We start from the raw sequence: 12985 nt of genomic DNA, 5'->3' as shown, positions 1-12985 counted from the left end.
ACGCTCGTTTGCTGCTGTCGTTACTGCGTGGTCAGGGAATCTTCCAGAGGGAAGGCCTCAAAATCCCTAGCTTTGCCTGCTGGTGGTGACCGGGATTGAGGTCGAGTCATTCGGACAGAGATGGCGCTCAGTACTCAGTGTCAGAGAGCTGATTCGGAGGCTCGAAGTTTTCGGATAACTCAGAGACGGATTGTGATCGGGCATGGCAGGGAGAGTTTTTCTTCCTTCTCCCATCTGCATGAGATATGGGACATTTGAGAGACTTTGAACTTTTTTACTGTGCTCATGGACTTCTTCATCAAGTTATGGTATTGTTGCACTGTTGTAACTATATGTTATAATTATGTGGTTTTGTCAGTTTTTTCAGTCTTGGTCTGTCCTGTGTTTTGTGATATCACACCAGAGGAAATATTGTATCATTTCCTAATGCATGCATTACTAAATGACAATAAAAGAGGACTGTGTGTCTTCATAATCATATCATGAGATTTTTTACTGTCTCAAGTAAGTACATTTCCTAAAAGTCCTGATAAGAATCTACTAGATGTAATTTTTAATTTGAAACCTTTTTATAATGGATCTATATCTAATATTTAAAATATGTTGCTGGGAATGAGCAACATTCCTTTAGATAAAATTAAAAATCTTTGGGAACAAGTCTTACCGACTTCAATTTCTGAGGAAACTTGGAATGAAATTTTTAAATTGGTTAACACTTCATTGTTACATGCTCACCACTCTCTCCTACAATTTAAAGTGGTCCATGGGGCCAGCATGACCAAGGATAAGTTGTCTCGCTTTTATTTGGATATATCTCCTTACTGTGATAAATGTAATAATGGAGAAGCTTCACTCATTCATATGTTTTGGACATGCCCGAGTCTTGGAAAATATTGGAAAGAAGTATTTCAAACTTCTCGGACTTTTTAAAGTAAACTTTAAGCCTAATCCTTTGACCACTTTATTTGGTATTGTTGGAGGAAAGGATATTATTTTGGAGCCATCTGACTTGCACATTTTGGGTTTTATTTCTCTTATGGCCAGAAGGACGCTCTTGCTTAAATGGAAAGATGCGGCCCCTCCTATTCACGCTCAATGGTTACGTGATGTGATGTCACGTTTAAATTTAGAGAAGATTCAGCATTCAATTTCTGAATCTAATCAAGACTTTCAAACACTGTGGGGACCTTTTTTGAACTATTTTCAAAACCTTTGATTTGCCATTAAAGCACAGATGATGGCCAATAATATACTTTTTTTTTCTTTTTCCTCTTTACTAATCAGCTTCGGTCTTGGTAGTGGGTTAATTTTTTTTCCATATAGTAAATTTACTATATTTCAATATTATGAATTAATTAATTTGTATGAATATAGAGTCAGGAGTTTGTATGTGCGATTTAGTATAATGTATTTGAAATATTTTTTTCTTGAACTCTGTATTCTCCTATGTAGAAAATTAATAAAAATATTGAAAAAGATTTTCTCTTATTTGTATCTATCGAGGTAAATGGACAGTTGATGTTTTAGGTTGAGATCCTTCCTCAGGACTGGAAAGAAAGAGGGTTGACAGCTATTATAAAAGGTGGATGTGACAGCTGGTGAGGTGAAAGGTGAATTCCAAATGGGAGGAGTAAGATAGGCAGGTGGGAAGGGGAAGTGAGAATGATGCAAGAAGCTGGAAGGTGCAAGATTGATGTTAAGGGACACAGGAAGGTGCAGATGCTGGAATCTGTAGCAACACACTAAATGCTACAGGAACTCAATGGGTCACGCAGTATCAATGTAAGGAAATGGACAGTCAACATTTCGGGCTGAGATCCTTCATCTGGACATATAGAGGTTAGGCTGGTTTCAGCACTATACAACCAACAAATCAGATACTGGAAAAAAAGATCAGAAGTAGGTGTCTAGAAAATAACTAGATATGATACTGAATTTTTTATGATCCGAAGGGACAAAGGAACAAGCTTCCAACCACCAAATAAAGCAGCTTCAGATGACCAAAGTAAGGGAAAGCATAAAACTGAAATGTAAGATGTACAAAATATACTAAAAATATACACTGAAAATGGGAGAGATTCCAAAAACAACAAGAAGTGACAGAGCAAATATAAGAGTTACATAGAAAGAGAGAGAGAAAAAAAGAAACTGGAAATACCCTGTTACGAGAATACACATAAAATTAAGATGTTTGCTGGCCTGGGCTAGCATCAGTGGCATCAGCAGTTGGTCTGCCACCTGCCCTCAGGGGAAGGAGAGATAAGGAACAATGGAGCAGCGTCTGGAGATGTGTAATGAAGGGATGTGGGAGGAAGAGCTGTCTGGAGCGGCTCCCCCCTTTGAACCCTGAACTGTTTGAAGTGATGGACAGGCGATACCCCAGCAGGGGGATAAAAAGGGACAGGTTCGCTAAGACAGACACACACACCACCCGAGGTAACGAGACCCTGGAAGCGGTACGCTTCTCACGAGTGGGTGGAAAGGTACGATCAGCGGGAACCCGGTGTGTGTCCGCCCTTGCCTGGGTGCCGGGTTCACTGCAGAGGATCGACCGCATCTGGAGGAGGGGTCACAGTCGGTGACCTCAGGTGACATCACCAAGGACCTGCCCAAAAGCTGTTAGTGAGCCATCTCGCTGGTCTGTGAGCCATCCCGCTGGTCTGTGAGTGAAGCAGTGTTCTGAATGATCAGTTGTTCCTCTTCTGTCTCTCTTCCCCCACCTTGTCCATCGCCATGGCAACGATTACTGCGAACTGAACTACAAACTGGACTGAACTTTGAGTCATTTTGAAATTGGTCATTTACCCCTAGACAACGATAGAGCTTGATTGATGCTGTTATCTTAATTCTGTGCACATGTGTGGTTATCATTGTTGAATTGTTGCATTTATTATCCTTTCGATTACTGTGTTGCTTGTTTCTTTAATAAAACTTTCTTAGTTCTAGTACTCCAGACTCCAACTGAGTGATCCATTTCTGCTGGTTTGGCAACCCAGTTACGGGGTACGTAACAACCCAAATTAATATTAAAATCAATGCAGCTGTTATAGAGAAAAGGCGTGCTTAGGAGCTGTGTACCTCTCTAAAAGTGAGAAAATTAGTATTGTAAGTGAAAAATAAGGAAGTGGAAGACATGTTTAATGCTATCAATGTTTACTATAAAGGAAGAGAAATGCAGGCAAGATGTCCCTTGGAAATTGGTACTGTATCAAGGATTTAAATCACCCAAGTTAACGTAACACTAATGAAGAAATTAATGTCACTCAGAAATCCTTAATTCCCCAGAATCAGATTATTTCCATTGTGGGGAAGAGGGAGAGAGTAGCTTGGGCTATAAACTTAAAAAGCCAGTTGACTGAATATTAAAGTTATTGAGGGAATCTGACAGGACAGAAAAGTAGGAATTAATTTTGCTTGTTAGAAATCTGGAATCATTTTTATATTGCAAAGTTTTTTTATCATTAAGCCAATTTGACAACAATCTTTTTTTAACCAGGTGTGTAACAGCATTTCCTACTCTTGAATAGAAGAAAAACTAGTCAGCCCTTTTGTGAGTGAAGTTGGAAAACAACTCTACAACCAAAAGGTTCATCACTTCAAATTTGTTTATCAATGGTATGAAGGGATGTGGACAAAGATTAGGAAAATGAAGTTATGGATTAGCCGATGTTCTCTTTGAATCAAAGAGGAAGCTGTAAAGGCTGAATAACCTAGTTTTGATTCCACATTTGCTTCTAAAACTACTGCTAAATTCAGATGTCTTTTCCAGGCAGATAATTCCTGAACAGAAATCCCAAATTGAACCAAAGCAGCTTTAGAGATTATAATTATTTCATATATTATTCCTCTATAAACAAATTTTCATTTGTATTTCCAGTGGAAGTATTAGTTAAATAATAAACCACTACTGAGTTTGACGCAAAGTACTGGATGATCTCAATGGATTGAGCAGGATCTGTGGGGGGAAAGGAAATATTGATATTTTGCATGGATACTCTGAATCAGGACTGCATGTGCAGAAGGAAGATAGCACATCTTGGTGGGGGGGGCAAAAAAGGGTGGATTTGGAGACAGAGGCAAGTGAGTGATAGGTCGAAAAAGACAAGGGAAGAAAGACAGATGGAGTGACATAGGGAAGGATGGGTGAAGGTGGAGACGAGGCTGGAGGGTAATAAGCAGGCACATCTAGGATACTTACTGTATGCTGGTTTCTGATAAGTAAAGAGGTGATAATCGGAACCATAATTGAAGAAGAGGTCAGGTGGTACCAGATGGGAGGGGGACCTGATGGGCGAAGTAGATGGAACCAGGAGAAGAGGGGCATGTGCTTGACCATTGGGTTCCTTCAGCAGTTTGCTTTTTTTCCAGCATCTCTGTCTCCACGACTGAGTTTGATCTTGAGGATATAAGAATTTGCCATAAAGTAGAAAAACTTGATTTGTACTGTTTTTTCCATCCTTTTCTAAGTATCAATGAGATGTCATCTTAAGCAAAACATTAGCCTCAATTGAAGGAATGAATCAACATATTTTATTTTATTTAGAGATACAGAGCAGAACAGACCCTTCCAGCCCAACGAGACGCACTGCCCAGCAACCCACCTATTTAACCCAAGCCTAATCACAGGGCAATTTACAATGACCAATTACCCTACTAAGCGGCATGTCTTTGGACTTTGTGAGGAAACCGAGCACCTGGAGAAAACCCACGAGGTTCACAGGGAGAACATACAGACGGCGCCAGAGCTGTAACAGTGTGGGCTAACCACTACACTGCTGTGGTGCCCCAGTTCAAGCATCTCCGACACCTGCCCTCCCACTCTGAGTGTTTCTTCACCGCAATGTACCCTTCCTTCCTTTATTGCTGTCTTCCATCTACCTCAGTATTGTTACAGAAACACTCACTTAACTTTGAAATTAAGTATTTATCAATTATATTAATATATATTTAGAAATCCAAAAGACTATGTAAGTACAATAGTAGAACTAATAGTTGCACAGTGCTAATGTTATGGCTTAATGCTAAAACAATAAATATGCACTAGATTGCACATTGTAAAGTGAGAAATAAACCACTTTTAGAACTATTCCTCAAATGTAGAAATTGCAGGTTTCTGCGCATCATCATTGTCGCGTGTTGTAACTCCTTGCAGGGTCCAAACAATCAAGTTACCCGATATGAAAATTCAGCTCGTCTGTAAGAGATGACGCAAATAAACCTTTACCATTATTGATCTTGTACACATTCTCACTTTTCTGCTGAAATTTACAGTCTTATTTCCAGTGTTCTTTTAGCTTCCCTAGAATAAGGGCCTCAACAACCATCACGTGTCATTTTAGTACAATCCTGTCTGCTATCAGGTATTTCAACCTGGTAGACTTTGCATGGCTATCTTTCTAACAAATTACAGTGAAACTAATTTTGTAATTTTAATCTGATTGGCGATGAATTAGTGATTAAAATGGACTTGCATAAATCAATCTCCATTTTGCCATCAGACGGACTCGTTGTTTTTGGAATCCATTCAACCATTGTCCTGTTGTCCTTTGCTGATTATCGGTGCAATTCTACCTTATTAATATGGATTTCAGAAGAAAACAATTTCTTCTAGACCCAAAGGCTATTATTATTCTTGAGATATTTCTCAGGATCTTCTCGAGGTGGAGAGCCTTGTGAGTGCCTGAGATCCCCACAGCAATGCCAGCTGGAGTTTAGCTCATGGTAGAGTCACCCATGGCAGTGAGGTCAGGGGGAGGTTCCAACCAGGACCTCAACAGTGGAGCTGGTGGAAGGTGATGACACAAAATGAGGGCAGTGAAGGTGCAGGAAGAGACCTGAATCAAAGGATCCCAATGGTGAGATAGATAGCAGGGAAGGTTCAGGCACAAAATGGAGACACTGCCTAGCAGGGCGGTCATCGATAGAGTGATCTGAGGCAGAGTGGTAGTGCTTTGGCTCATTTGGGCTTCGGCGATATCAGGTCGAGGCGAAGTAAATTACCCGTGAGGAATAGAAACAGGGAGTATGTCTGCGAGGCCGGTGTTCTGTACTGGGTGTCACATGTGGGATGTCCGGGAGACTTCCAGCCTCCCGGATGGCCACATCTGTGCCAAATGCGTCGAGCCGCAGCTCCTTAGGGACCAGGTTAGGGAACAAGAGATGCAGCTCGATGACCTTCCTCTGGTCAGGGAGAGTGAGAAGGTAATAGAGAGGAGCTATAGGCAGGTAGTCACACTGGGGCCTCAGGAGACAGATAAGTGGTTAACAGTCAGGAGAGGGAAGGGCAAGAGTCAGATACTAGCGAGAACCCCTGTGGCTGTCCCCCTTAACAATGAGTACTCCTGCTTGAGTACTGTTGGGGGGGCGGGGGGGTGGCCTACCAGGGGGAAGCAACAGTGGCTGCCCCTCTGGCACAGAGTCTGGCTCTGTGGCTCAGAAGGATAGGGAAAGGAAGAAGGCAGCAGTGATAGGGGACTCTGTAGTTAGGGGGTCAGACAGGCGATTCTGTGGACGCAGGGAAGAAACATGGATGGTAGTTTGCCTCCCAGGTGCCAGGGTTCAGGATGTTTCAGATCACATCCTGAAGTGGGAAGGAGACCAGCCAGAGGTCGTGGTACATATTGGTACCAATGACGTAGGTAGGAAAAGGGAGGAGGTCCTGAAAACAGACTACAGGGAGTTTGGAAGGAAGTTGAGAAGCAGGACCTCAAAGGTAGTAATCTCGGGATTACTGCCTGTGCCATGTGACAGTGAGTATAGGAATAGAGTGAAGTGGAGCATAAATGTGTGGCTGAGGGATTGGAGCAGAGGGCAGGGATTCAGATTTCTGGATCATTGGGACCTCCTTTGGGGCAGGCATGGCCTGTACAAAAAGGATGGGTTGCACTTGAATCCGAGGGGGACCAATGTCCTGGCAGGGAGGTTTGCTAAGGCTACTGGGGAGAGTTTAAACTAGAATTGCTGGGAGGTGGGAACCGAACTGAAGAGACGGGGGAAGGGGCAGCTGGCTCACAAACAGAGAAAGCTTGGAGACAGTGCAAGAGGAAGGATAGGCAGGTGATAGAGAAGGGATACGCTCAGACCGATGGTTTGAGATGTGTCTATTTTAATGCAAGGAGCATCATGAACAAAGCGGATGAGCTTAGAGCCTGGATCAGTACTTGGAGCTATGATATTGTGGCCATTACAGAGACTTGGATGGATCAGGGACAGGAATGGTTACTTAAAGTGCCAGGCTTTAGATGTTTCAGAAAGGACAGGAAGGGTGGCAAAGGAGGTGGGGGCGTGGCACTGCTGATCAGAGATGGTGTCATGGCTGCAGAAAAGATGGAAGTCACTGAGGGATTGTCTACTGAGTCTCTGTGAGTGGAAGCTAGAAACAGGAAGGGGTCAATAACTCTACTGGGTGTTTTTATAGACCACCCAATAGTAACAGGGACATCGAGGAGCAGATAGGGAGACAGATTCTGGAAAGGTGTAATAATAACAGGGTTGTCACGGTGGGAGATTTTAATTTCCCAAATATTGATTGGCATCTCCTTAGAGCAAGTGATTTAGCTGGGATGGAGTTTGTTAGGTGTGTTCAGGAAGGTTTCCTGACACAATATGTAGATAAGCCTACAAGAGGAGAGACTGTACTTGATCTGGTATTGGGAAATGAACCTGGTCAGGTGTCAGATCCCTCAGCGGGAGAGCATTTTGGAGATAGTAATCACAATTCTATCTCCTTTACCATAGCATTGGAGAGGGATAGGAACAGACAAGTTAGGAAAGCATTTAATTACAGTAAGGGGAAATATGAAGCTATCAGGCAGGAACTTGGAAGTATAAATTGGAAACAGATGTTCTCAGGGAAATGTATGGCAGAAATGTGGCAAATGTTTGGGGGATATTTGCGTGGTGTTCTGCATAGGTACGTTCCAATGAGACAGGGAAAGGATGGTAGGGTACAGGAACCGTGGTGTACAAAGGCTGGACGGCCTGCTGGCCAATGATGGAGTAAGATCTCTTTACTGCTGCTCCTAATTTATTTACTTTTCTTTCCAACCTGTGAGTTTGACATCAGTGGTGGGTAAATTGATGGAAAGTATTCTCAAAGATGGTATATATAATTATCTGGATAGACATGTTCTGATTAGGAACAGTCAACATGGATTTGTGCATGGAAGGTCATGTTTGAAAAATCTTATTGAATTTTTTGATGAGGTCACTAGGAAAGTTGACAAGGGTAAAGCGGTGGATGTTGTCTATATGGACTTCGGTAAGGCCTTTGACAAGGTTCCACACTGAAGGTTAGTTAGGAAGGTTCAATCGTTAGGTATTAATATCGAAGTAGTAAAATGGATTCAGCAGTGGCTGGATGGGAGACACCAGGGAGTAGTCGTGGATAACTGTTTGTCAGATTGGAGGCTGGTGACTAGTGGTGTGCCTCAGGGATCTGCACTGGGTGCAATGTTGTTTGTCATATACATTAATGATCTGGATGATGGGGTGGTAAATTGGATTAGTAAGTATGCAGACGATACTAAGATAGGTGGAGTTGTGGATAATGAGGTAGGTTTTCAAAGCTTGCCGAGAGATTTAGGTCAGTTAGAAGAGTGGGCTGAAAGATGGCAGATGGAGTTTAATGCTGATAAATGTGAGGTGCTACATTTTGGTAGAACTAATCAAAATAGGACAGACATGGTAAATGGTAGGGCATTGAAGAATGCAGTAGAACAGAGGGATCTAGGAATAATGGTGCATAGTTCCCTGAATGTGGAATCTCATGTGGATAGGGTGGTGAAGAAAGCTTTTGGTATGCTGGCCTTTATAAGTCAGAGCATTGGGTATAGGAGTTGGGAAGTAATGTTGAAATTGTACAAGGCATTGGTGAGGTCAAATTTGGAGTATTGTGTACAGTTTTGGTCACCGAATTATAGGAAAGATGTCAACAAAATAGAGAGAGTACAGAGAAGATTTACTAGAATGATACCTGGGTTTCATCACCTAAGTTACAGAGAAAGGTTGAACAAGTTGGGTCTTTATTCTTTGGAGCGTAGAAGGTTGAGGGGGTACTTGACAGAGGTATTTAAAATTATGAGGGGAATAGATAGAGTTGACGTGGATAGGCGTTTTCCATTGAGAGTGGGGGAGATTCAAACAAGAGGACATGAGTTGAGAGTTAAAGGGCAAAAGTTTAGGGGTAACATGAGGGGGAACTTCTTTACTCAGAGAGTGGTAGCTGTGTGGAACGAGCTTCCAGCAGAAGTGGTTGAGGCAGATTTGATGTTGTCGTTTAAAGTTAAATTAGACAGCTACATGGACAGGAAAGGAATGGAGGGTTATGGGCTGAGTGCAGGTCAGTGGGACCAGGTGAGAGTAAGAATTCGGTATGGACTAGAAGGGCCGAGATGGCCTATTTCCGTGCTGTAATTGTTATATGGTTATATGGTTATAAATATTACATGGAGATTTGTGACAAATATGATTATATGTACTTGTCCACTCCAAGGAGGAGGCACATTTTAGAATCTATTTGAAGTTAAGATACAATAGACAAGTACACCCACAGCAACTTTACCTGTACAGCTGCTTGTTAATGCATGTGGCGGCAACTCAATGCATAAGAGGGTGCGGTCCTAGCCAAGGGGTTCAGTTGTTATTCAGACCAAACATCAGAATGGGGAAGAAATATGATCTAAGTGACTTTGTCTGTCAGATTGTTGGTGCCAGATGGATTGTTTGAGAAACTGCTGATCTCCTGGGATTTTCACACACAACAGTCTCTTGAGTTTACAGAGAATGGTGTGAAAAATAAGAAATATCCTGTGAGTGGGAGTTCTGTGGGCGAAAACGCCTTGTTAATGAGAGAGGTCAGAGGAGAATGGCCAAACTGATTCAAGCTGACAGAAAGGTGACAGCAACTCAAATAACCACACATTTGTGTGCAGAAGAGCATCTCTGAACGTACAATACATCAAACCTTGAAGTGGATGGGGTACGAACATAAACTCAGTGGCACTATATTAGGTCGAGGAGGTATACTGCCTTCACTCTACCTTCAACCAACATTCCACACAACCTTTCTCTCCCCACGATTTTCTTCTATCTTCAAATATCCCCTGGATATTTTTTAACTCTCCACACGATTCCTCCATTATCCACAACTCTTCCTGCAACCCCTCTTTCCATTCTTTCTGCCGCATTCCCTGTTCAGCTGGGCTACTGTCAGATGTATCAGCCTTGTGCACCACAGCACCTCAGTCAATGCGATTGATATCATTTTAAATACCTCAACCAGATCACACCTAATGCTTCTAAAGCTTATTTACATAATCTGTCCTCACTACTTAACCCCTTGAGATATAAATAATAATCAGGTAGTAGGGAGATGAAGGGGTAGCTGACGGCAAAATTGGGAAACCATGCAAAGGGAGGAAATTGAACATATTTCACCTTTTTTTTTGATTTAGAGGCATGGTAACAGGCCCACAGCACCCAATTACACCATGTGACTATTTAACCTAGAAACCCATACATCTTTGGGATGTGGGAGGAAACCAGAGCACCCAGAGAAAACCACACGGTCACAGGGAAAATGTACTAACTCTTTACAGACAGCAGCGGGAACTTACCTTCATCTGCCCTTATTAAGAAAGAGATTGCTGCTAAAATCATTGTAAAAGAGGGGGTAATTGAATTTGAGGAGAAGAAAATCTTAGAGAAACTTGTATACTAGAATGTTGGCCATATCCTAGGCAGATGACAGACACTGAGGGAAGAGTCAAAATGCAGCATTCATGGACGTAATCATTTAATCCTCCGTAGATAACTCAAGACCTAAAGGGTGAGGGGCACGCGAAAAGACTAATAGTGGCAGAGGTACTGTGGTGATCAAAGGACCAAATGGTAGTCTGGGGTATCTCTGAAAAAGTGAAGTGGGGTTGATTGGGGTACAGAGGGATATAAGGAAGTGGTCAGAAATGGTTGTAGCTGTTATTGAGAAAATGGGAAATGACAGATTGTGGAAGATCAAGGGGAAGGCAAATGGAGGAGAAAACGGGGGTGACCTCAGATGTGAGGGCAAGGTTAGTTGAGAAGTTGATAAATATCATACTGGATCACTGTATGTGTCGACTGAAATATGTAATTATTTTCAGGATGGATTAAGTAACCTGTAATTTGTTTCGGTCATGGCTATTGCTCCTGTGCCGCCGATGTCACTTCCTCTTCCTCCGATGTCACTTCCTCTTCCTCCGATGTCACTTCTTCTTCCTCCGATGGCACTGCGGGTTCTACAACTGCTGGAGGATTTTCCGTCTGCTCAGCATCGTCAACCACCGGGCTCGCCACCTCCACTGCTATTATCTCCGTGGCCTCTCCACCAGCTTCAGGTACTTCAGGAGTTTGGGAATCATCTGTTTTTAAAGATAGTTCAAGATAGCCATCAAAACATATCCAGATACTGTATTAATATTGCTGCAGCAGAATCACCACTCTGAAAGCAGGGCCACTGGCAAATTTGACTGCAGCACGAGGGTGCAGGTATTAATTTTACATTAATTATAGATTTTGTATTTCACAAAATCTACAATTAATATATTGGTGATTTTGATTCTACACAAAGATGAAGAATTATTGAGAGCTAATGCCCTTTTTTATTTCCATTGGTTTTTTAGTTCTGTTTTTCAATCAAAGAAACAGATTCACTGTTATCAACTTTACACTATTGCTCCAAAATTATGCCAATACTATTCTAGAATAGTCTGGTACTGGACCAGTGATCCCAGACTGGCTGTTACCTAACTTCAATTAGAGCAGCAAACACGAGAAAATCTGCAGTGCTGGAAATCCAAAGCAGCACAAACAAAATGCTGGAGAAACTCAGCAGGTGAGGCAGCATCTTGGAAAAAAGAGTCGATGTTTCGGACTGAAACCTTTCTTAAGAACTAAGAAAGAAGGGCGAAAATGCCTGAATAAAAAGGTGGTGGGAGGGGAAAAGAGTCTAGCTGGAAAGTGATAGATGAAGCCAGGTGGGTGGGAAAGGTCAAGGGGTGGAGAAGAAAGAATCTGTTAGGAGAGGAGAGTGGACAATAGGAGAAAGGGAAGGAGGAGGGGACCCAGGGAGAGTAATAGGTCGGTGAGAAGCAGTGAAAGGTCAGAGTGGAGATTAGAGGAATAAAGCAGCAGTTGGAGTAAAAGATTAATTTTAACACTACTGAAAGAAGAGATAAACATCAGCCACAGTTTCAATCTTATTCATTATCCATTGAGGATTACTGAGAATTGAAGGTATGCATGTGTCAACACTACATGATCTTAATCAACAAGGTTGTTCACTTCCAATCCACACAAGAAGAATATTCACTTTGCAAGGAGTCAAAGGAAACAGGGGACAGTCACTTGGAGCCCAGAAAATGAGGAGGTTAAGGCTTTGAGGAAATGGGATCATCAGGGAATCCATTTAGTTATCAGCGTTTCATGGAATTGGAGGGGCAACCGATCAGGGATTTTGAAAGATTGGAACTACTGGGATATGAAAGGGTCAGAGATACTGGGGCAGCAAGGGGTCAGAGGCAGGTTGATCATGGGGTCTGAGCCACTGGAATTTCAGGGATCATACCTGGAGTGAGATTAGAGTGTGGTGTGAGTCAGCACTCTGGGATGGCCAAAGGATATAAAACAATTTTGTGTTCTTGAAAGAATCAAGCCCATAACAGCACAACAAAAGCTCAATTGTCCCACAGCTGTGGCAGGAGTAACTTGTAGTGATCGCTTTCAGGTCACTTCTCTAGCTTTGTGCTGGGTAGGCTCTAACCTCACAGCATGAACATCGATTTCCATAACCTACGCTAATTTTCCCCCCTTCTTTTTCAGTTCCCCATTCTGGCTCCTCTCCTACTCCTTCCCTCCTCGTCAGCTGCCATTCACTTCCCTCTGCTGCTCTCAGCCCAAAATATCGACTGTTTATTCCCTTGCATAGATGCTGCCTGACCTGCTGAGT

At 42.5% G+C, this 12985-nt stretch overlaps 1 protein-coding gene across 2 annotated transcripts in view; it reads right to left on the bottom strand.

Moving 5' to 3' along the window:
* Positions 1 to 4515: 4515 nt before the first annotated feature.
* Positions 4516 to 12985, bottom strand: part of mgarpa (mitochondria localized glutamic acid rich protein a) — a 40574-nt gene continuing 32104 nt past the window's right edge. For both annotated transcript variants that reach the window (XM_063045075.1, XM_063045076.1), the window contains exons 6-7: positions 11157 to 11399; positions 4516 to 5194 (exon numbers count right to left, since the gene is read on the bottom strand). In XM_063045075.1, the coding sequence (XP_062901145.1) occupies positions 11179 to 11399 (221 nt within the window). In that variant the 3' untranslated portion in view covers positions 4516 to 5194; positions 11157 to 11178. The remainder of the gene's footprint in view (positions 5195 to 11156; positions 11400 to 12985) is intronic.

The sequence above is a fragment of the Mobula hypostoma genome, chromosome 4 (genome assembly GCF_963921235.1).
Source record: "Mobula hypostoma chromosome 4, sMobHyp1.1, whole genome shotgun sequence".
NCBI lineage: Eukaryota > Metazoa > Chordata > Chondrichthyes > Myliobatiformes > Myliobatidae > Mobula > Mobula hypostoma.
The sequence above is the reverse complement of the archived record's forward strand: the minus strand, read 5'-3'. Positions and strand labels throughout refer to the sequence as shown.